We start from the raw sequence: 25,350 nt of genomic DNA on the forward strand, positions 1-25,350 counted from the left end.
CAAAAACCAATTATATTCCAAGTACACACATGCATAACTAACACCAACACTAAATCCATATTTTAAGTCATTTAACACTGTTCTCCTGAGTATATCTTTAGTTCTATCTTAGATTTTTTTAGATATAGCACTCTCTGAATCTAAAACATTGGCTTAAGAAACTTTATCAAAATCCCAAAAACTTATTCACTATTCAAGATCTTTACAAAATGGGCTGTACTGTACCCACCCAAAACTCATGTGTTTAAGTCCTAAACTCCAGTGCCTCAGAATGTGACTACATTTGAAGATAAGCCTTTAAAGCAGTAACTAAATCAAACTGAGACTTTCAGGGCAGACGCTAAACCAACTCAACTGCTGTTCTTATAAGAAGGAGAAATCTGGTCACACAAAGAGACACTAGGGACACTCCCACATAGAAGAAAGACCATGTAAGAACACAGCGAGAAGGTGGCCATGTGCAAGCCAAAAAGAAAGGCCCAAACTGGTGACACCATATTCTTATCGACTTTCAGCCTTCAGAGCTTAAAGAATATAAATTTCTGTTTAAACTATCGAGTCTATGGTATTTTGTTATGGTAGCCCTAGCAAAATAATATAATCAGTAACTATCCCTTATTGTTTTGATTTCTTCCTATTTTTCATTAAGACATGCTGACACACTATCCTCTTAAGAATGAGGATACCTGAAACCACACATAGCCTCCAGCACATTTCTTCTCATCACAATCTTCCTCTTACCCCTACCAAAAGGTAAAGGATACTGATTCATTCTTCTGCATCAAAAAAAAAAAAATCTTATTTATTTATTTATAGAAGAAAAAGTAGGCCCTAATCTCCATCATGTGGGATTAGGCCCTAACTTCCTTAATAAGACTCCTGTGGCATAAGAATTAAAACCAAGAATCAATAAATGGGATGGACCCAAACTAAAAAGTTTCTTCTCAGCAAAAGAAACAATCTGTGAGGTGAACAGAGAGCCCTACATCTGGGGAACAAATCTTTACCCCTCACACATCAAATAGAGCACTAATCACTAGGATATATGAAGAACTCAAAAAAACTAGACACCAAAAAAACAAATAACCCAATCAATAAATGGGCCAAGGACCTGAAGAGACACTTCTCAGGAGATGATGTACAATCAATCAACAAACACATGAAAAAATGTTCATCATCACTAGCAAATAGAGAAATGCAAATCAAAACCACTCTAAGATTTCATCTCACTCCAGTCAGAATGGCAGCTATTATGCATACCATCAACAATAAGTGTTGGCGAGGATGTGGGGAAAAAGGTACACACATACACTGCTGGTGGGACTGCAAACTGGTGTAGCCAATATGGAAAGCAGTATGGAGATTTCTTAGAGAACTGGGAATGGAACCACCGTTTGACCCAGCTATCCCTCTCCTCGGTCTATACCCAAAGGACTTAAAAACAGCATAATACAGGGACACAGCCACATCAATGTTCACAGCAGCACAACTCACAATAGCTAAATTGTGGAACCAACCTAGATGCCCTTCAATAGATGAATGGAAAAAAAATGTTGCATATATATCCAGTGGAATATTACTCAGCAATAAAAAAAATAAAATCATGGCATTTGCAGGTAAATGGATAGAGTTAGAGAAGATAATGCTAAGTGAAGTTAGCTAATCCCCCAAAAACAAATATCGAATGTTTTCTTTGATAAAGGAAGCTGATTCATAGTGGGACAGAGAGGGGGAGCATGGGAGGAATAGACGAACTCTAGATAGGGCAGAGGGGTGGGAGGGGGAAGGAGGGGGCATGGGGTAATTAATGATGGTTGAATGTGATGATCATTATTATCCAAAGTACATGTATGAGGACACAAATTGGTGTGAGTATACTATATATACAACCAGAGATATAAAAAATTGAACTCTATATATGTAATTAGAGTTGTAATTAGAGTTGTTACATATAAATAAAAAAGAAAGAAATGTTAGGAAAAAAAGGTATCGGCCAAGTAAGTCTTTCCAAGTTTTCCTAACAATCAAGTGAAGTCATAAATATTAAAATGACCTATATACTTAAAAATATTTATTTATTTATTTATTTATTTTTTATTTAGTGGTGCTGGGGATTGAACCCATGGTCTTGTACTTGCAAGGGAAGCACTCTAACAACTGAGCTATACTCCCAGCCCTCTTCATGCATTTTTGATACTATGTTTGCACACTGCAAATGCCTTCTCTCATTAAGAAACTTTTCTTTATGGTATTTTTTGACAACTCCAAATGCTTAAGTTTAATGTAGTCCAATTTATCTTTTCTTGTATCAATTTTTGGGGAGAGGGTGAATCAGGGTTGAAATCAGAGGCACTTGACCACTGAACCACAACCCCAGTCCTATTTTTGTATTTTATTTAGAGTTGCTTAGCACCTCGCTTTTGCTGAGGCTGGCTTTGAACTCACAAACCTCCTGCCTCAGCCTCCCAAGCCTCTGGGATTATAGGTGTGCCTTGCCCCTGTATCTATTTTTATATCCTGTTTAAGAAGTTTTTATTGACCCTGAACTAATAATAATATTCTCCTCTATTATCTTCTCAAAAGTCTTTTTAAAAGTTTTATAAGTTTTACCTTTCACATTGAGGTTACTAATCCACTTAGCTGTTGGTACACCATGAAAGACAGGGATCTGAATTTACTTTTACTGTATGGATATTCAATTATTCCAGAATAATTTATTTGAAAAGCTGTCTTTTCCTCAATAATTAGAGATCAAGTATCCATACATATATGGGATCTGATTTGGCCTATTTAGTTCCTTCAGTTGGTTTATTTGTTTATCCCTGTGCCAGTGACAAGTATCTTAGTTACTATGACTTCGTAATACATCTTGACACCTGGTAGGCTAAGTGACACCATCTTGATTTTCTGTAATTGCTTATTCTAGATAATATGGATTTCTATAAAAATTTATATTAAAATCTTAAAGTTGGATTTTCAAGTTACAACACACAAACGTATATTCACAAATAACATTTTCTTTTCCTTAAGTTCCCCAAGTTTCCCCCTGGATATTTTGTACTTTTTTTTGTCGGATTTAATTCAAGAACTTTGTTGGTTTTTTATTCTATTTGTCAGATTTAATTCAAGAACTTTTTTTTCTTATTCAATTCAGACATCTGCTATTGATTTCATTAACTAAAGGTTTGTGAGCAAAAATTTTTTTCTGAATAAAAATAGAATTAGTTTTTAAAAATACTGTTTTGAAATCACTAGGTAAACTTTCTTTAAAACCCAAATTGTTTCCACAATATATCATCTGCAAGTAATTTTATTTATTTATTTCAGTTTATTTCTTTCAGCAGTTATACCGTCTCTTTCTTTCTCTTGCCCTATGGCACTAGCTACAACTTTTAGAACTATATTCAACAAATACAGTGGCAGTGGGTCTCAATGTCTTGTCTCCCAATTCAGAGGAAAAGAAGTCAATAATTCATTTTGGCATGCTGTAGTTGGCAGAGGAGTATTTTTGTTCACATATTTTCAGAAACATTTTATCTTTCATTTGCTTAAGGAAGTTCTCATCTAATTCTACTTTGGAAAGATTTATACATGAACAAATGCTGAATTGTATCTTCATAAATTGAGAGATCAGCATTTTTAAAATCTAATTTGTTAATGTAATAAAATATACTGACTGGTATTCAAATGTAAAAAAAAAAAACACCTTTCATTCCTAGGATAAACTCAACTTGGTTAGGCTGGTTATTATATAATTCTATTCAGTCTACTAGTATTTTGTTTAGGAGTTGTTAATCTATGTTCACAATCAGACTAGTCTATAATTTTCTTTCTCACATTTTCCTTGATTGGTTATATACCCATGAGAAGCTATCTACATAAAATAAGTTGGGAAGATTTTACTCTTTTGTTATCCTCTGAAAGAATTTGTGACTGAAATTATCATTTTCTTTCATATTTGACAGAGCTAGAACTTACTGATCAACCTATAAGTATTTACTGCAGGAAAAATTGTAGCTACTCCTTATGACTATAGGACTACCTGTTTCCAATTTCTTCTTGAAGCTATATTATGTCTGTAGATCAGGAAATTAGATCACATAAAAAATGACAACTATCTGAACTGATCAAGAGAATTAATATAATCCTAAGAAAAGATCCCCACTACAGTAGAGAACATACTCTACTAGTAGGAGTTTTCTGTTTTGGTTTGTACGAACTGATATGCTGTTTCTAAATTTTATGGGGAGGTTGAGCAAACACAAAGGAGAACAAGTAGGAGGGTCTGTTCCACTGCGTATATTTTCAACAGGGCCAGTACCATCCCCAAGAGGAAAGATCTTAGCTATTTCAATAATTTGGGGCCCTACTCAAATCCTATAAACACAATCTTATTCCTTAGTATTAAACTTCATTGGAGGGTTGGAGAAAAAATGTCCATAAAACCCCAAACACTGAAAAATATTGCTTTACTGTCTAATATGATTTATTATAAAAGAGTAATAAAGCTATAATTATGATAATATGGTATAATTACAAGAAGAAGTAAACAGACCAATAGACTAGAGAAGAGATAGAAACATATATACACACATATGGATCTTGATTCATGACAAAGTGGACACTGTACATAGAGGAGAAAGAATTATCACTTCAATAAATGCTGACAAAATCAACTGACTATTCATCTGTGAAACAATGAAATCCTTAATCCTATCTCTAGTTAGAATTTAAAAAAACAATTCTAACTACAAATGGGAAAGACAGAAAAATATAGTATCTAGATGACAATATGGGAGAATTATATCAGTGATTTTAGGCTAGAGTAAGACTTCTTAAATTGAACTCAAAAAAGTGCTACCCAAAAAGAAAAAGACTGGTGATTTAGAATACATTTAAATTAAAAACTTCTATCAAAAACTACCATTAACAGATTGGAAAGGTAAACCACAGAGTGGAATATTTATAATATATACAATTTTTAAAAAAGTGCTAATCTAAAACTTCCTACAATTACAAGAAAAAAAGTTAAATGGACAAAATACTTAAAACAGGTATATCTCACCAAAAAGTTATTCATAGGCTCACTAAATACATGAAAAGGGGCTCAATCCCAGTAGTCATCAGAGAAATGCAAATTAAAACACAATGAAGTATAGTTCACATGCACCTAACTGCCAATGTCAGAAGAATTTAAACAGGTATTAGTGAGGTTGTTAGCAACTTCAACTTACACAGTCTACTAGTCGAAGTTAAAGTCTTACAACTACTTTGGAAAACTGTTTTAACAATATTTAAAGGACACACACATAACTTCTGACCACTAGCACTTTTAGCTGTACATCCAAGTGAAACATGTGCACACAGAGAGCAAGAGATATGAACAAGGATGCTTAATGCTAGCATTGTATGTAATAATCCCAAACTGGAAACAATGTAAATGTTCATCAACAGATTGAGTAAATTATTTTATTTGACATGAAATACTCTGAATATTTATGGCAATGTTTAGAGTAATGAATATTAACTATACCTAGCTCAACAACTTACAAATGTTGTCCAAAGAAGCCCTGGAAGAATCCACTGATTTATGTATTTTAATTTTGGGGTACTCTGCCATAGGTATATCTTATTTTATTTTTGTACTAGAGACTGAACCCAGAGTGCTAAACCAATGAGCCAGATCCCCAGCCCTTACTTATATTTTATTTAGAGACAGGGTCTCACCGAATAGGACATTGCTAAGTTGCTGAGGCTGGCTTTGAACTTGCTATCCTCCTGTCTCAGCCTCCCAAGCTGCTGGGATTACAGGTATGTGCCACTGTGCCCCCCTGATATATTGTATTTTATAATATAAAGAATTCAAAATGAAATTATAGTAGAAAAGACAGTTATAGTAATAAAATAAAGAATATAAAACATTTTATTGGTTTTAGAAAAAACAGAAATCTTTAAAAAAATAATAAAAGTAAAATATTTAGTTGCAAATGACTTGTGAAAGGAGAGAAAAAATATACCATATAAGATACAGAAAAGGACACAGAGACAAAGGAAAAATAGAAGAGTCAGAGGGACTCTGATCTCATCTGCCACTGTCTTGGCTCATGCTGATCCATTCTCACTGACCTTGCTCTTTCTCAAATATATCTGGCCAATTCTCATATTAGGGCCATTATATTTGTTCTTCCCAGAAAACTCTCCAGATATCCACATACTTATCCCCTCATTTTCTTCACGTCTTTGCTTAAATATCACTATAGAAAATACAGAGTACAGATTATCCCAACATTCCCTATCTCCTCGCCCTTTTTCACTTTTTCCAAAGGAATTATTTCAATCTGATACAAGATTATTTATTTATTTGTGGTTTGTCTCTCTTAGCAGTAAATATATGTCTTGAAGATGGGGATTTGGGCATGTCTTGTTCAGTGATGAGTCCCTGGAGCCAAGAATGGGCTCTATCTCATAGCAGGTACTTAAAATATTGAACAAATGAATAAAAATGAAGAACAATGCTGGACACAAAAAGCAAGTCTCCTCCCCCTGAGGAGACAGGGATTACTGACAAGATTTTTCCACACATGTAGTGGCAGGGATAAACACAGAAAAAGTAACTGTAGGCAACACATACACAGACATACATGTCCTCACGCACAAACCAAGAGAGAAGAGGGGCAGTTCCATGAAATAGTATCCCTATCCTGCTATAATCTTTTGGAATGATATATAAAATTCCAAAGGTGGTGTAGAACTAGACAGTAGTGAGGGCATCACTGCTTGATGAAAGTGAAACGAAATAATTCAGAGTTAGATTTGGCTACTTTGGATCTAGCAAATAATTCTTCCAATACCTGGTCTATGAATTCCTTGAACTTATTTCTTCTTACTATCTTGTCTTGTATAAGTTTTAATCCATTCTAAGACTATATCCTATATCATTCCCAATAATTCTTTCCATAACATAACTGCAGTGTCAAGTGTACCACTCTTGACACTTGTACCTCCTTCTATCTTTCAAGTTAACTCCCTGTAGGCCATTAATGCTAACAAATTCTCAACCTCAGTGGGACCTCCAATTTGTTGATCCAACCATCACTTCATTTTCTATTGTTGGCTTCCCCTAGAACATTCATTCACCTTCTACTTGTTCCCATTCTATGGACCACTGTTAAAATTCCTCTTTCAATATGCAATCAACATTCTTGACTCTTTCTTGCCATTCTTCTCCTGTTTCATTGACTGTTCATTCTTAGTTACCTTTCTTTTTCCTCCTTACCTTTATGACTCAAAATTTATGAGTAAAGAGGGCTTGCCCTCTAGATCACTATTCTTCTCTATCTATACGTACACTCAAAGATATCTCTAATAAAGTTCATGGCTTTAAACCTCATCTTTAAACTGAAAGCTACTAACTCATACAACTCGGCTGAAATTCGATTCCCTATCTAACAGCCTAGAATCCCTTCTTGGATGTCAAATAGATACTCAAAGTAGACAAGCATAAACCAAATCTTTTAATTTTTTACTAAAACCTACTCTTTCCTCATCTTAGTATATGGTATCTGCACACTTCCAGTTGTCTAAGCCCTGAAACCTTGAAATCACCTGCAACTCTTCACCTTTTATCTCCACAACCAAATCATCAACAAACCCTGTTAACTCTTCAAACTCTTAACAGGCCACTTCTTAACACTTTTACCCCCACTGTAATCATCTCATGCTTGGACTATATTTTTTTTCTTTTTGCTTCTTTGCTTTTCTATTTCTTTTTTAATTTTTTAAAATTTATTGGACTATATTTTAATGGCCTAATTTTTAGCAGTCTTCCTGCTGTCATTCTAGTCCCTAAATTTATTCTTCTCAATAGTTGGAATTTTCTTTCTAAAATCTAAATGAGATTGTGTAAATCTACACAAAGCCTTCAATAGCTCCCAAAGCACAACCATTAAACATCTTAACAAACAAGGGTCCACCTGCCATGTAGAGCTTGGTGCACTCAATCCAATCAATGCCTATTACTCTCCCTAACTCACTCTGCTTCAGACATACTGATCTCCTGGCTGATCCTCAAAAAACTCAGGTAGGCTCTACTTTGGGGTATTGTCACTGGTTCTTTCCTCTGCCTAAAATGTTCTTGTTCCTGATAACGGTGGCTTGCTTGAGTTCTCAAGAGTCATATAAGAAAGGCCTTCCCTGACTACATCATCAATTACCACTCTCCATCCCTGTATCCTTTATTATGCTTTAAAATACTTACTTTGTTTGCCATACTTTTGCTTACTGCCTGTTTCCTACAATTAGAACGTAAGCTCCTTAAATGCAAACTTGGAACAGAGACCAGTACACACATTAAGCATGCAACAAATATTTGTTGAATAACCAAATGAATGTGTTTCTCAATTTGTTTTACAAATAAAATTTTACACATAAAATAATGGTTTTCTATCAATTCACTATGAAACAATTTTCAATTACAATCTACTGTCTCTAAGTAATTTTATATGTTTTAATGAGACTAACCAGGAAAGTAACAATTCATGATCTTCCATCTACTGAAGGGTTTATCAACTTCAGCACTACTGACAACTGGAGCTGGATAATTCTGTTGTGAAGAACTTCCCTCTGCATTGTAGGATACTTAATAGCATCCCTGGCCTATGCCCACAAAATACCAGTAGTCCCCAACTGTCAAATCAAGAATGTCTCTAGACATCTCCCAATATCCCCCAGGGAACAATATCTCCCATATCCCTACAGAGAATCAGCACATTATTAGTAAGGATTTTATTTTTCCTGTTTTTCAAGAAGAGAAATAGTTTAGACATCTGAGATGGCAATTTTCACAGATTTGAATATTCAAAATGACTAAATAATTTAACTTGCTGAGGGTAAGTTCAGATGATAATTACACTTACATTAAAATAATTTTAATTTAATCCTAAAATAAAATTCTATTACATCTTTATGCTTTTTTGCACATTTTAGAATAAATGCACTTAAGTTTAATAATTCCAAAATACAGGTAAAGAAGTTACAGATGAATTCTGTACAACCCTCTCCATACACGAATCCCTCTAGTCCTGAGGTAAAATACACATTTTTCAGTCTTATTACATTCTAAAGTAAATTAACATTTAAGGAGGAAAAGAATCATTATTTATTACCTCTCTAGTGACTCTCACTGAGTGTTCAGAATTAAACATTACATTTTGGTGCAGACATGGATGCAACTATCTTATAGAGCAAATTTTAATGGCACCTCACTGCAGGCAGAAAGTAAATATTTCATAAAAATTATTTTGCCTGCCTTGCCATATTCTGGCAGTAAATTTTCTAGAAAAGTTAGAGGAATTCAATAAGAAAATACGGTAACATATTTTCTTGCTAAATTTACCTCTTAATGTAGTGCTACAGTGTTTGTAAAAGAGTGACAAAAAAATTGCTGCCAAGTTTTAACAATTTAACCATTTAATCTTAAAAAGATTAAAAAGAGTCTCACAGAGAAATAAAAACTGCAAAATCTTCTATGTTAAATGCTATTGCATTTGTAATTAATATGCTATATAAACACATTTAATAAGAAAATATATTAGTTACTTGGTACTGCAGTACAAGGACAAGATTTATTATAAGGTTTCTGAATCCCATCTGTCAGTAAAAGCACAGGGATATACTGACAAATGTAACTATTATTAGAATAACTATTATTAGAATTATAGAATAGTCTAAAACTAGTTCTGTCTACAAACTACATACCTGACACCATGCCTTTCAAGAGAAAAACAAGACCAAAAATGTTACTAAGGGACAATATCTCTACTAGCATTTCAGAATACATGAACAAAAAAGCCAAATTATTTTCATACTACCATTAAAAATAATTTTCATCTCATATTGATTTTAATTCCATAGTGTTCTCTGTTACTCTTATCAAAAATTCAAAAAGCTTATATTTCAGCAATCTTATCCATTCATTCATGACCATAATAAATAAATTACCTTGTATGTATTAAGAAAACCAAGATTTTTTAAAATATAAAATATTTTTACAAATAGCAATATACTCAGGATTCTTTAAGATTATACAAAAAGATTAAAATGAATTAGGAAGAGATTTACCAATATTAAAAGCTACCTGCAACCAAGTCTTCTGGCTATTTCTATTCTTTGTTAGCCAAAAGCCTAGGCGAATAATTTTGTGGCACAGTTCTGACATCAAATCCCTAGCAACGCTATTAGACATCAGCCAATTGGAATAATAATAACGTATCTTCCTAGCAGAAGAGTTGGCTGGGCTACTAAACATTATTTATTTTCCTTTTCTGAATTTTGGCAGCAGGTCCTTTATTGAAATTCTCCTCTCTTCTCCTTCTGTCACCCCATGCTCTCATAGCCTTGAATGCAGTTAGTATGTTAGTTTTTGTCCTTGCCATAAAAATACAAAACAATCCATTTGAAATCATCTGAATCTATTTCATAAAAAAAAATTTTAAAAATACAACTTTAGAAGTAAAGTGATATGCCACAAATGACTAACTACCTTAATACTAATAACCACAAATTATTTTTTTAAAAAAAGAGTTTGTGCTTCCTCATATGGAGAAATAATAATCATTGTCTACAATACCTGACTGCCAGCAGGTTTAAGTGTTTTTTAGAGTATGTTTTAACCTACTAGAATGCCTTTAGAAGATATATTGAACAATCTTTATACAAAATACTGAAGCAGGGTTGCCTCCATTAAAAAAAAGAAAACATCAAGCCAGGCACAGTGGCATATACCCATAATCTCACCACCTTGGGAGGTTGAAGCAAGAGGATTCCAAGTTCAAGGGCAGTCTCAGCAATTTAGTGAGACCCTTGGCAACTTAGAGAGACCCTGTCTTAAAATGAAAAATAAAAAGGACTGGGGATATAGCTGAATGGGAAAGACTTCCTGATTCAATCCAAAAGAAGGAAGAAAAGACCAACCAACCTATCAAAAAGTACACTGAACATTCTTTGAAGAGCAGATTTTGTGATACTTTATTATTTATCAATCTGGTTTTTTTTAATGAAAAGCTATGCTACAATAATACTGCTTTAAAATTTTCTTCAAGCAAAAACATAAAAAGTATTTGCAAGCTTGGTATTATACCAAAGCATGACTTAGGGACAGACAAAAATCAGCCCAAATCATATCTCTGTCAAATGGTTATTCTATGACTAGACAAGTTATTGAATCTCTCTGAATCTCAGTCATTTTACTTGTAAAATGGAAACCATATTGTTTATGCTCTCATTAATACTTCAAAAAGTAGATATTTTCTAATAATCCAAGTAATATGAAAACCCAGAATAAGATAATAAAAAGTAAAAATTATGAAATATGTGACTAATAAAATATTCTAGGACAACACATAATAAACTTAAGACAGTATACTCTTTAAATAAAATGATACCTTCCTTCGTATTTAATTAAAAAGCTGTAATTTTCTTGTATTGCTTTTGATAAACCAATATGATTATTATAATAAATTCAATAATGTACCAAATAACTAAAATTTCCTTATGAATATTTAAATAACCATATAAAATAGTCAACAAAACAGATCTTGATCAGATGAAAGTTCATTTTCTTTAATAGCCATCCATTTTACCAAATTAAAATGCCAAATCATTCCCTAATGCATAGGTTTTTAGATCCTTACAATAATTTTCATCCAAATAACTACTTAAAGACAGACATTAGTTTCAAGAAGATTTTTAAGTAAATCCAATATTATACTGTATTGGATTCAACTCTTTTTCCCATTATAAATGTAAATGAGGGTCAAGTGAGGTTAATGTCCAACATTTTAAAAACTTTTCCAGACTTTTCAAAGTTTATAAGTTTTACTGATTTCTGCTCCTCCCAAAAATGTTTAATTTATCCATACTATTCAATTTTTATCCATACTATTCAATTTATCCAAAACTATTCAATTTTCTGCAGTTTTTCTAGATATTCATTTATTTTTGCTTCTTACACTAATTGTGAACTTTGGAATTTTTTGATTACTTTTTTCAAAGAAGATAGTATATACTAATTATTTTAGGTTTGCAGCCTTTCCTTAGCATACCGCTTAGAATGCAAGTCAACATTTATAGCTTAAAAATATAAATCCAAAATTTGAGCATTGATTCATGATGAACTATAAAATCCTTACCTCCTACACTCCTTAATCCTTCTTTCCCTCAACAAAGAATATATTTATGAATTTCCTCAAAACTTCACCAAGTAAAACCAGGTAAATCTTTGAACATCCCTGACAGATAGATACTTTAAAAGTAAAGAGATTAAAAATGTAAAGGGCTGGGGAAATAGCTCAGTGGTAGAGTGCTTACCTAACATGTACAAGGACCTGGGTTCAATCCCAGCACCACAGGGTTGGGGAGGAGAGGGGAAATCTAAAAAGGATTAAGTTACTGTTACCAAATACATACATACATACATACACACACACACACACACACACACACACACACAAAAAAAAAAAAATATGTGGAAATTGCAAAGGAATTACAGTAATCCAGTTAAAAAGAGCCTTCCTGAAAACAGAAAGTGAGAAAAGAGAAATGGAGAATCAGATTTCCAAACTGTTCATATCCCAGAATTTGAGAACAGTCTGCCTTCTTTCAATTCTTTCCCATGAGCATAACTATAATGTACCAGTTTCTTCTGAGTACAAGTTAAGTTCCATCACAACAGTTAAAAGGCAACTCAGTTTTTTTTGCTTTTGTTTAATGAATAAACACTTTCACCTTAAACAAACAAACAAACTCATAAGAGTGGTTAACACTTCATTTTCCAACCTAGAAGACAAGGATTCAGCTTTGGCATTTAAAGATGGGCTACAAAAGATACTATGCTGCCATCTATCTACCTGAAAAGGCACACAGAAATTGCAGACAAGAGTGTTCACTTCAGTCTGGCTAATGGACTATAACAGAGTATAGGATCAAAGCCCATGGCATACTTTAACTTCATCATTATTTCCACAAGAAAGATGCACAGTAATCATTAGTACCACTTCCAAAGATACTTGGCGACTTTTGGTGATATTTATTCCATATTCCAAAAAACAAAAACAGTAATAATGAGAATGAATTAAAGAGGTTTCTGACACTATCTAGCCAACTTTACACACATAATCAAGAGCTGCATATACTTTTTTGTCTTTGGGAAAAATAAAGGGAAAACAAAGAAGACACTAAAAAATGATGGCAAAGAATTATTTGAAGAATATTCCACTACAAAACACTATTTAAAATATCAATAGTAATAATGGTGACTTTTGTACAGGAATAGTAATTTTTCTACCTTTGCTTTAAAAAAAAACATAATGCCATCTTCAAAAGAATTGCTATAGAGAGAACAATGTTCTATTATTTAGCCTTAGAAATATTTGGTATACAGTTAGTATTTTACAACACATTTAGCCCTAAAACTGACTGTTCTAATTGATGCCTCAAGGTATCTTGCCCAGTAATGGTTTCCCTCATCTTTTCATTTGTTTACTCTACACCTCACTTATAAATTCTCTGAGTTCAATTTCCTGAAGAATAACAGTTCCCAAAGCTTAGGGCCACAGAAGTTTTGCCTCATACTATGCTGCAGGACATCACATATGCTGATTATAACATGAGTACTGCTTCCTGAAATTGTGGATTAGGTAGAAGTGATTAGAATCACCAAAGGAGAAATTTTTAAACAAAGTCCTGTTGTCACTAATGTCTAATAGAGAATTGTTTGGATGACATCAATGCTCCTACCAAGAACCCTATAAAAAGCCAAAGAAAACCCAATTAATTAATAAACAGCTGTTAGAATTTATTGGAAAGTAGTCAAACTAGCCAGAATTTAAAAGAGAGAGTAGAAATACATTAAGATTAGTCCTACATCTGCACTGCTTTTACCTTGAACAAGTTAAACAACTGGAAGGCACAATCCATAGTAAACACCTCAATTTTTCCTGAGACACCAAAAGGATACACCATAGAAGTAAAGGCAAACTGTCCTTCACTAAAACAAAGCTAGAAATTATATATCTTTATAAAATAACAATAAATATAATACATGTCATCTTCCAAAAAACTAAAGTACTTAAACCAATGTTCTGCTATTTAGCATTAGAAAAACATGTAATAAAACTCCTGAATGAATCAAGATGAACCTTCTTTTATATCCTATATTTAAAAAGCAAACACAGAGTAAATCATATCTGGAGTTAGAACACATCAACCAGATCTTCTTATAAGTTATCAAGCAAAATCCAATAAAAATTTATGAGGCATGTCAGAATATTAGACCAAATATCTGGAAAGGAAGAGGAAAAAAGTCAATAAAAACAGACAAGGAAATCTCAAAATTGAAGTTATCTGACACAGACATTAAAATAACTTTGAGTAAAATATTTTAAAAATAGATGACAAAATGAAAAACTGTATCAGAGAAGTAACCTATGAAAAACGGGATCGAATAGAAATTATGAAACTGAAAGATGAAATAACTGAATTAAGAATTCAATAGATTAGAGCAGAAAAGCTGATTAGTAAATCAAAAGACAAATCAGTAGAAAATATCTAGACTAAACTACATAGGGAAAAAGGAAAATGCAGAAAGATAGGCAGTACAGTGAGACCTCGTGTATATTTAATTAGAATCCCAAAACTGCAAGAGAAAAAGTAGGGCAGAAGTAATATTTAAAGTGATGCAGGCCAAGAAACTTCTATAACTTAAAATTTTCATTCAGTCCACAGATTCAAAAAGTTACATAAAAGTATCCAAAAGGAAAAAAGCATCAAAAGTAACACTGAAGCACATCACAAAATTACAGAATAACTGCTAAAATACAAAGAATAAAAAGAATCATAAAAATAGCTACAGAAAAGACAAACATCATTTCTATGGAGGAAAAAATAAGCAAACACGTGGCTTTATAACACAAATTATAAGAAACCACAAGACAATGGAATAACTTAAAAAAAAGCCTGAAAGCAATTTTCAATCTGTAATTCTTTGTCAGCCAATAAATGCTTCAAAAATGGAGAAGAAATAAAGACATTTTCAGGTGTATGAAAATTGGGAGAATTTGTTTCAGCAGACTTGAAGTAAAAGGCAGGAGGAAAAGAATCCCTGAAGTGGCTTAGAAATTTATGAAGACACAAAGACTAAGAAAAGCACCAATATGTGGATCATTCAAAATAAATATTCACAATATATAATATATGCATCACAACATATAATGAATGCATAAGTAACAGCAACAGTGTTTTCTTGCCATGTGATTTTAGTTCTACATCTGCTGAATACCACACCATACCAAAAAATGATAATGGTAGGGCATGTTCTAAGGGCACTGCATTCATTATGTGGGCAATGTTCACAGTCTAACTTATATTAGACGTCCTCAAAAATATCAGGAAAACTATTTTTTTAAAGGAGTAAAAGAATAAAACCATTAGAACAGAAAAATTTCAATTTAAATGGAAAATTCCAAAATAGACAGGAAAAGGAGAAAATTGAAAACAAAGAACAGATGGGTTCAAATAGAAAATAAATAAAAAGATGACAGAATTAAACTTAATAAAAATGAACTAAGTATTTTAATTAAAAGACAATGACCATTGGGCATGGTGGTGCATGCCTATAATCCCTGTGGCTCTGAGAGTAAAGCAGGAGGATCACAAGTTCAAAGCCAGCCTTAACAACTTAGTAAGGCCCTGTCTCAAAATAAAAAGGGCTTGGGATGTGGTTCAATGGTTATGTGCCTCTGGGTTCAATCCCTGGTATCAAAAAAAAAAAGGATAATGACCAAGACTAGTTTTTTGTTTGTTTTTAATTAAAATATCTGCCATCTACAAGAAACAGAAAAGACATAAGAAAAATAAAATTTTAAAGTAAAAATTGTTTTTATCGACCATGAAATCACTCACCAAAAGAAAGCTAATACAACTAATCAAATAATGGGCAAGAATCATTACTATAGATAAGAAGTGTATTTTATAATGATACAAGAGTCAATTCACCAAGAATATATAACAATTCTAAATTTGTGTGTGCCTAGTTGTATAGCTTTACATTTTCAACACCTAAATCAATGAAATGAGTAGGATTCATCTCAATGTATACTGAACATTCATTTTGCTTCAGTTCCAGGAATATTTTGAGATATATAAATTATAAAATACTTTCTATAATTTTAGTCATAATTTTGGTCCTAGAATTTCGCTTTACTCTAATAAATTTAGTTAGAAACACTGATAGCAAACATTGCATTTTATGTATTTAAATTTGTCTAGTAAAATTATCTTTTCTTATATTGGGTAACATTGTGTTAAAGCTCCCCCCTCCATAAACCTATCTTGATAATGTATATAAATCCTTCATTCAGAGAATATATCATGTACAAGATTTTAAAATATGGATTTTTCAATAGGATGCAAAGTGATCTTAGAAATGTCATAATATAAACTCTTCGAGTTCCCATTTTATTACCTCTAATATGATGGTAAATTATAAAAACATCCCACTTAATGCAATAAGAATAATGTAAGTCAGGCTAAGAGAAGACTATCTGTTCAGCACTATTAGATATAAATAACAAATAAATTATAAGTTATTCTGGGGATCTAGACTATAATTTACTGATTATGAAAGTAACTTTTATTTTAAGTAATATCATCTAGGTTTTTTACTTTTATTTAGTAATACTATTGATTAACATATTATGACTGTTTAAAATTAAAAATTCAACAATAAATTGCTCTAAGGAAAAAATCTGGTTTGAGTTCCTAAAACCCAGTTTGTACTAACTTTTTGTATATTTTTCCCTAATATTTTTAATCTTTCAATGAACTTCTATTATATTGCTATCTTTTTGCAACATTCAGTATGCACATTAAAATTATATATGTGTACATATAAAGGTACATAGATATATTCAAATATCATCTATACTCAGTTTCTTCCTTTAAAAGAAACAAATTCTTCCTCTAATTGGCATTAATACCTCCAGATTTTCTATCTTACACTTAAAGAAAGAAATCAGTGTATAACTTCAAATGTTTTAATCCTTCAGTTAGTTACCACCATGACATTCTTATTTCATTACTGGAATTAGTATATCACGAATTTCCCAGTAACCCTACTAAATGGCCTAAAATATATTCATTAAAATTAAGAGACCAAAGAAAAACTGTTCTCTCCTTCTAAGGGCTTTCATTAAAATGAAATGTAACATAAACTGAACATCTAGTATATACCAGAAATTTTTACATAATTATCTTATTTAATCTATTATTCACATTTTTTAGAAGAAATATAATTGAAGAGGTAAAAGAACCGATCAAAGGTTATACATGTTACGAGAAAAGCTAGGCTTTGATCCTAGGTTATGTCTTGTTTATGAAACCAATATCTTTCCACTAACAGCTGGCAAATGTAAAGAACCTGATAGTTAATATTGTAGTTTTGCTGGTCACATTAGGTTCTACTGACCATAGTCTCTAACAATACTACTCAAATCTGTAGTAGCACAAAAGCAGTCATAGACAATATGTAAACAAATGAGAGCAGTTGTTTTCCAGTAAAACTTTAAAATACTTCAAACTGTCAAAAACACTTAAGAAGAGAGATATATTTAACCCAATGCCCCATAGTTTGTCAATCCGTGTTCTATACTATAATGCATTCCCTTTTAGAGATCTTTATCACTAACACCACTACATTTTCTTTTCTCTCACTTTTAAAATAATATCTCAATTTTACTGAGCCATTTTATTTTAATGCTTTTCTTATTAGGCTTAATTATATGAAACAGTTTACTCAAGAGAATTCTGACAAGTTCTAACTATAATACTCATTATACCAGAAATTAATCTATAAATAAGAACACATATTTCTAAAACCAGAATGAACAGCCCATATTTAAAATTCTCTTTTCAATTTTTTTCAGTAATTAGATTGTAATTTCAATTGCTCAAGTATATCTCAATAAATATAATCATAAGCCCTCACTGATATATACAGTGAAACACTAAATATCTAGAAAATACTTTTAAAATTCTTCAAAATGATCATGTATACTACAACAATTCAAGCACACAGAACTTAAGACTTTCTCTCGTAATTTCCCTTATTCTCAAATTCAATTCCCAAATTCTGTATCACCACAGAACCTTTTTTTTATATAAAGGTTTAAACAGTATAAACTGATATAAAAAGGAATGAAAAATTCCTTCTCCATCAGAGGTTTTATTCTTTCTCCCTTCCATCCCTACCTTGCATCCTCACCTGTAAGCCTGATCATTCTTGTCTGTCTGTCTATCTCTCTCTCTCTCTCTCTCTCTCTCTCTCACACACACACACACACAAACACACACACACACACACACACAGTATTTTTTAAAATGCAATCCAACACCAAATAAAATGGAAAGCATAATAATCAAAAAATACAAATATCAGGTTCAAACCTCAGCCCTATAACTAAAACCAGGTGAATAGTCACTTCTTAGCTTTGTGTCTTTTGGTACACCTCTATTAGTCTCTCTGTGTTCACGTGGTGTTGGAAAATTACAGGATGAGTGAAAATAAGATGTACATAGCCCAGTGTGGACACAGGGAATCAAAATTTCTTGTTACTGCCATCACCACTATCTCCACCACTGCTACTGTGGGAAGTCAATGTCTACTCCACTCCTCTACAACAGGGAAAGCACTGCCTTGAATGGTATAAACATAAGGATAACTCTTTAAAAAACACCCTGCAAACTCACCTTATTATTATTGTTAAAAGTCAAGGGCAGAAGGAATCCTTTTTCTCAAGAACTTTTGTTTGAGAACCTTTATAAAATTAAACTGTTTCTATGTTTTTTTGTTAAATTTCTTGACACATTTCTTAATAGGTACACTACAGCTGTACATAATGATGGGATCTGTTGTTACATATTAGTATATATGTGCACACAAAATAACAAGAAAATTTAGCCAATAACACTCCCCCTGGATCTTTATTCCTGAAAAAAGAATTTAACAGTTTTTTCTTTGTTTTTCATCATGTAGGTATTTTAAACCAAAATACATGTATTAAAAGATCTAATATGTTGGTTTCTAAAAAAAGCTACTCAACATTAAGAAATAATCATAAAGGGATCAGATTAAGGTCTACTTCTTAAATTCTAACAGTTTGGGGCTTATTGTTTTTTGTTTTTGTTTTTAATCTTTTGCCCTTAAAGGAACCATCATGCTAATAATTGTATGCTACAGCTACTCCAACATTAGTGTATATAAACATTTCTTACCAAATTACGCTTTTTTACTGGAAGAAAATAATAATAGTGGCAGAAAGAAAACATCAGTGCGTAGCAAGTAAGAAGTTCAGTGTAGAAACACAACTGTAGAAAAAGCCAATGATTATCTTCACCAACACAATTGTTAATCCTGAAGAAAAAAAATGAAAAAGAAAAAATATTTTAAACTTTAACAAGATGTTCATTTCAGGATCAGTAAGACTAAAATTAAACTTGCATTACTTCATATATGCTTAATTTCATTGAGATGTGCTAAAGCCACTCAAACAGAAAAACAAGCTGTATGTTAAAAAAAAGATATACCATCTTACATTTGTAAAACATTTCTTACTTAACAAAGGTAAACCCACATATATACAATAATTCTTCAACTCACAACAATCCAGTGAGGCATGAAGAACAGATATTAAGTAGTCTCCTTGTGTCATTGATGGAAACAGAAACAAAATAGTTAAACCACTAGCCAGAGAATGTACAGTTAGAAGAGCTAAGGGCCAATAGAGAAGGAAGAAAGAACCCTCTTTTGACATTCTTCTTCCAGCATAGTGTTCTAACTGTGGAGAGCAATGTGAAGTAAAACAGCTTAAATTTGCTACTCTGACATAAATGCTAAGTGTTTACAATTTTCTTTTTAAAATTCTATTCCTGGTTGCTGAAAATACAAATGTATTAAAAATCACTTAAAAATACTAAAAGCTACATTTCCAGCAACGTAACAGAGAAGTCTAAGTAGGATAAACTATTAATGTTATAATTCAAAATTTTTCAAACACTAATTTAAACTGAGTATTAAACTGTTCTTAACTTACATAATATATCCAAACTTTCAAACTATTATAAAATTCCAGGAGAAAACTCTAATTTAAAATTAACTTGTATAAATATTTTCATTTCAAAACAGTATTATACTGTCACAGAAAAAAAGAAAAAAGAGATAAAAGGTTGTGCTCCTAGTTTAAACTGTTATTTTTAAAGTATATCACTAAATTATTTTTAAGTAAAACAGAACTGGGAAACCTTGTGGAGGCATTTATTAGATTTAAGAGTACACATTTTGTAAACAAAAAGATTTACTGTTGTTATTTATAAGCAGGGTTGTAAGAGAAGTGAGCTTATGCATGCACTCAAAGATGTTCTTTAAGGGTTGGGGATATAGTTCAGTTGGTAGAGTGCTTGCCTTACATGCACAAGGCCCTGGGTTCGATCCCCAGCACACACACACACAAAAGATGTTCTTTAATAGCTGTGGTTTAAAAGATGATATCCTTGTCCCATGTTTCCTATACCCAAGAAGTTTGGCAAATAGCTGCTATGATCACTGCACTCTTAACCAGAGAACTTTAATAAGCATTAAATCTATTTAGATCCCGTCCTTTCCAATCTTATATAATCTTTTCTACTTCTCCTCTCCTACCACTACTGTGAAAACTTTAATAAAATTAGGGAAGCAATAAGCCTAGAAACAGAGAAAAATACTTCCATGATAGAATTTGGGTTAAAAGGCACTTCATTTGGTCACCAACAAGCTAGTCTTTATCTCTTAAACAAATATCACTAACTTTTAAAAATACATTTCCAAGCTGATTTCTTTTTAAATCTTTAAAACTACAGGATTCTTTTGCAAGGAAGCATCAATATCTTGGCATAATAATGTACCATGAACATTATTATATTTTTAGTTCATTAGAAACATGACTATAAAAAGTGCTTAAAACTGAGTTCTTCAGTAATTACCACTTTTCTGAATACATGTTTCACATACCTGTTTTTAATCTATTACTGTGATTGCAAACACCATTGAGGTTTAGAAAATTATTTGGGACTTAATTTGTTTAAATCTAAAGCATATTTTAAAAATAATATCTATATGTCACATTATATTATTCTGTTGATAGTTTTAGACAATGTTTAAAATTTTTACATAGTAACAAAGTGCTTTTATTTCAAGTGATCTTAATTTTCCCTAATCTTGGGAAATTATCTTCTATTTAAATAATCAATCAAATTGCCACTAACAGTTTGCTAATTAGCTGTGCCATCAAAATAAATAATCAAAAATTTGATATTTTTGGTACAAAGTAAAAATTTATTCTCTAGAATATTATATGCTGATGCTCAGAAAATACCAGAATGAAACATTTATGTTTTGAAGGATTGATTCATAAATACAAAGTTTTTATGTTGCCTTTTTGTAAAAATTGTCTCCATTCTAGAGTTTTCTTCCTATCTCTCTTCCTTATAATGTGTGAATTCTACGTTTTAACACTGGGATGTTTGAGAGCATTAAGCTAAGTGGAGAAAAATGATAAACGCAGTTATAAAGAATACTGTAATGTAGTTAACTTTGTATAAATGCATGCATGTGTGTACAAACATAAATATATATGTATATAGATATATTTATAAAGTGCTACACTATACCAGTTTAAATATTTATACAAGATCCAATGCTAGGAAAACAGAATTAAATACAATATCTTGTTCACAGATTTCAGTGACAGCTTTGAAATGAGATACAATACAGAATTCTCACAGCATTTGTTTTCAAAAATTCTACTTTTCAACTGAACATTTTAAGTTTTACAAGAGAGCCCCCTATTGACCAAAAATGTTGGCAGTTCAACAGAATCAGCTAATTACTACTTACACACATACAACATGCATGAAATCTATTTTTTTAATTTTTTAGTTGTTGATGGACCTTTATTTTATTCATTTATTTATACGCAGTGCTGAAACTCAAACCCAGTGACTCATGCAAGACAAGCACTACACCACTGAGCCATAACCATAGCACAACATGAAATCTTAATACCTACATCTAATACATAGAACTTAAAAAGGCGTATGGAGTAGAGGCAGGTTATCAGGGTATCTTTAGTTGAAAAAGAAAAGGCAAATAAAAATGATGGGATGTATATGGTTTGTTATAAGAAGAACTAACAACTACTATTTAAGTACTTCCTGCATGACAGATACTGTACCAAATGCCTCATTTAATACAAGCACCTCAGTCTTTTTGTACATTTGGGTGCATGTTAATTTTTATTGTTCTGCTCAAATATCTCCTTGTTGTTAGTAAAGGGAATCTCTGTGGAAAAAAATGCCTTTGGGAATTGACAGAACCATATGACCGAATAAAATATACATATGACCTTACTAGAAATTTTTTTTAACTGAATAACTTAATAAAATTTTTGTTTAATCCTGGCAAGTTTGAGGTTTTCACCAACTTGTTTTTTGTTTTTATTTTTCTTTACTTTTCTTTTTTCTTTTCTTTCTTTTTTGCTAAAAGTGACTTATTCTTTTCTTACCATGGACAGTGATGATCCATTCTTCTCACACAGTGGCCACAGCGGCTGCAATGATGGGAACGCTTTGGTCTCAACAAATTACACTTGTTACATAATTCCCAGAACTCCCTTTCTAGAGAAAGAAATTAAAATGCATTTAACAAAGACAAATGACTAATGCTAAAATTCAGCAACAACTGTTTAGAAGATTTTATAGGAAGTCTTCAATATCTAAGAGATTTCTAAGTCTCCAGGAAAAATGTGCCATAAATGTTGTTGTTTTAGTCTATGTCTGTCTTATTTTTGTGTTTCTAACTTTAAATATTATGAAAATAAAAGATTACTGTTATAGTCAAACTAAGGAACAGAAGCAATGTATTTAAGTTTTGCACATATTGCTAGAATATAAGTAAAATCCAATGACAAAACCCTAAAGTACAAATGAATTATTATATCAAAACAGAATTTATTTAAACAAACTAATTTATAGAAACTGTATTATCTAAAAGCAAAAGAAGAAATAACATGGAGTCCTGGGTTCAACAAATTAATAAGTTGAAATTAATCCTATAAACTCACTAGAAAAACAGAGATGGTATTCACTCCCAAACGCTTTCCATAAACCATTTTTAAAATATCAATGAATTAATCTGAGAATATGTACAGGAGCAAGTTAGAGTAGGAGATCAGAATGGTTTAGAAGTATCAAAATAGTTTCAGTAGTGAGGAAGGTTATAAAAAGATTACTATATAATGCAAATAAAGAGGCTCTTCACAAAACTGTTCTATCACTAAGCAGGGAATATTCTCTGGTATATAGTAAAAGAGCACACAATGACATTCTATGCTAAAAACATGAGGTTTGCATAAGTAAAAAGGCATTTGTTTTCATTATAAACTGTTTTAATCAGACCCATAAAATTAAGGGACAGTCATCTTCCAAGACAAATCAAGTGCTCTTATATAAATGCATCTTTTAATATGTATTGAAATGAAATTTAACTTTTATAAAATTCTTAATTTTTTTCAGCACTTATTTTATACTACCCCATATTCTGACTCTCACATTCACAGTGAATATTACTATATGCAGAATGTGACTAACATACAAAAGGTGGTCAACAAATGCTTGCTGAAGTACGAAAATTTTAAAATAAAAAAGGAAATATTCTAAATAAAAATAAAAGATATTAGAGGTTTTCTAAAATGATTTAGAAAATCATTTTCTAAATTGATTCCCCATTTGAATTCTATTATTTTAGTTTAATGGCCATGAATAAGTCAACATACTGAAATTTTATGTGGTAAAGCATCAGGGAAACATTTTCTGCTACAGATGTCTCTGAAGAAACCAGTAAGTACAAATACAACCTACATAAAATTGATTTTTCCAATAAGAAAGTTGATAACATTATCTTTTACACTTGAAATCTTATTTTAGAAGAAAATCCTTTTATTTCTTATAGTTCTTATTTTAGTAGAAACATATGTGGGACAGCAACAATATTAAAGCTGAATTTAGATACAATTAAACTAGTATTATTTAACTATAAGTGAAATGGAAACTCATCTATTATGTAACACATTATGATGTCACAAGCATATCATTTTTCTCCACTTAGCTTAATGCTCTCAAACATCCCAGTGTTAAAACGTGGAATTCACACATTATAAGGAATAGAGACAGAAAGGAAACTCTAGGAGATAATTTTCACAAAAGGGCAACATAAAAACTTTGTTTATAAATAAATCCTTCAAAACATAAATATGTTTCATTCTGGTATTTTCTGGGCATCAGTATATAATAGCCTAGAGAATAAATTTTTTATTTCATACCAAAAATGTTATATTCTATGAAAAGAAAGCATTTGGCTATGTCAGAAAAAGCCTATAATTCTGTAGTTTAGACCGCAGGCTGGCAAATTACAGTCTGTAGGAAATCCACTCCACCACCTGTTTTTGAATCCCATGAGTTAAGAATGTGATATGTCAAAGTCATATATGACATGAAAAAATATATGAACTTAAATTTCACTGTTTATAAATAAAGTTTTATTTGTTATATGCCCATTAATTTATGTATTATTCATGGCTGCTTTCTGTGCTACAATGACAAAGCTAAGTTGTGACAGAGACTTATATGGCCCATAAAGGTCAAAATATTTACTATCAGGCCTTTACAGTAAAGAAGAGCCTGACAACCTGTGGTCTGGACCATAAATTTGTTTAAAGAAAGAGCTTGGCTAAATTGAAGATACTACAGAATATCTAAAATGAGAAAGACCTACAAACAGTTATACACACATACATACGCACAATGCATCCCTATGTGTTCAGAGAATAAGTTAAAAAAAATGACTATTATAAAAATCTAGAATCATAAAGTACATCTACAATGTTTTTGCTGTGTTGCAAGTAAAAAAATCCACCTTAATTTAACCTACATACTGATAAAGCATTGCTTAGTGTCTTCTCTTTCCTTTTTCAGGGTTTACTCAGCTCAAAATAGGACCTTGGTGAATGATACAGTCTGATATCTGATGATTTACTGTTGAGATTTTTGTAGTAGCCATCTAACAATATAAAATAAAAGCCTATGGTCTGGGGCTATAGCTCAGTGGTAGAGCGCCCACCTGACACGTGTGAGGCACTGAGTTCAATTCTCAGCACCACATAAAAATAAAGATATAAAAATTATTTCAACAATTTAAAAAATAAATAA

The 25,350-nt window shown here is 31.7% G+C and overlaps 1 protein-coding gene across 1 annotated transcript in view; it reads right to left on the reverse strand.

Moving 5' to 3' along the window:
- Positions 1–25,350, reverse strand: part of Zdhhc21 (zDHHC palmitoyltransferase 21) — a 62,700-nt gene that overhangs the window by 16,447 nt on the left and 20,903 nt on the right. The window contains exons 5-6 of the mRNA XM_077797855.1: positions 22,650–22,761; positions 19,327–19,465 (exon numbers count right to left, since the gene is read on the reverse strand). Coding sequence (XP_077653981.1) covers positions 19,327–19,465; positions 22,650–22,761 — 251 coding nt within the window. The remainder of the gene's footprint in view (positions 1–19,326; positions 19,466–22,649; positions 22,762–25,350) is intronic.

Source organism: Urocitellus parryii, chromosome 4, assembly GCF_045843805.1.
Source record: "Urocitellus parryii isolate mUroPar1 chromosome 4, mUroPar1.hap1, whole genome shotgun sequence".
Lineage (NCBI taxonomy): Eukaryota > Metazoa > Chordata > Mammalia > Rodentia > Sciuridae > Urocitellus > Urocitellus parryii.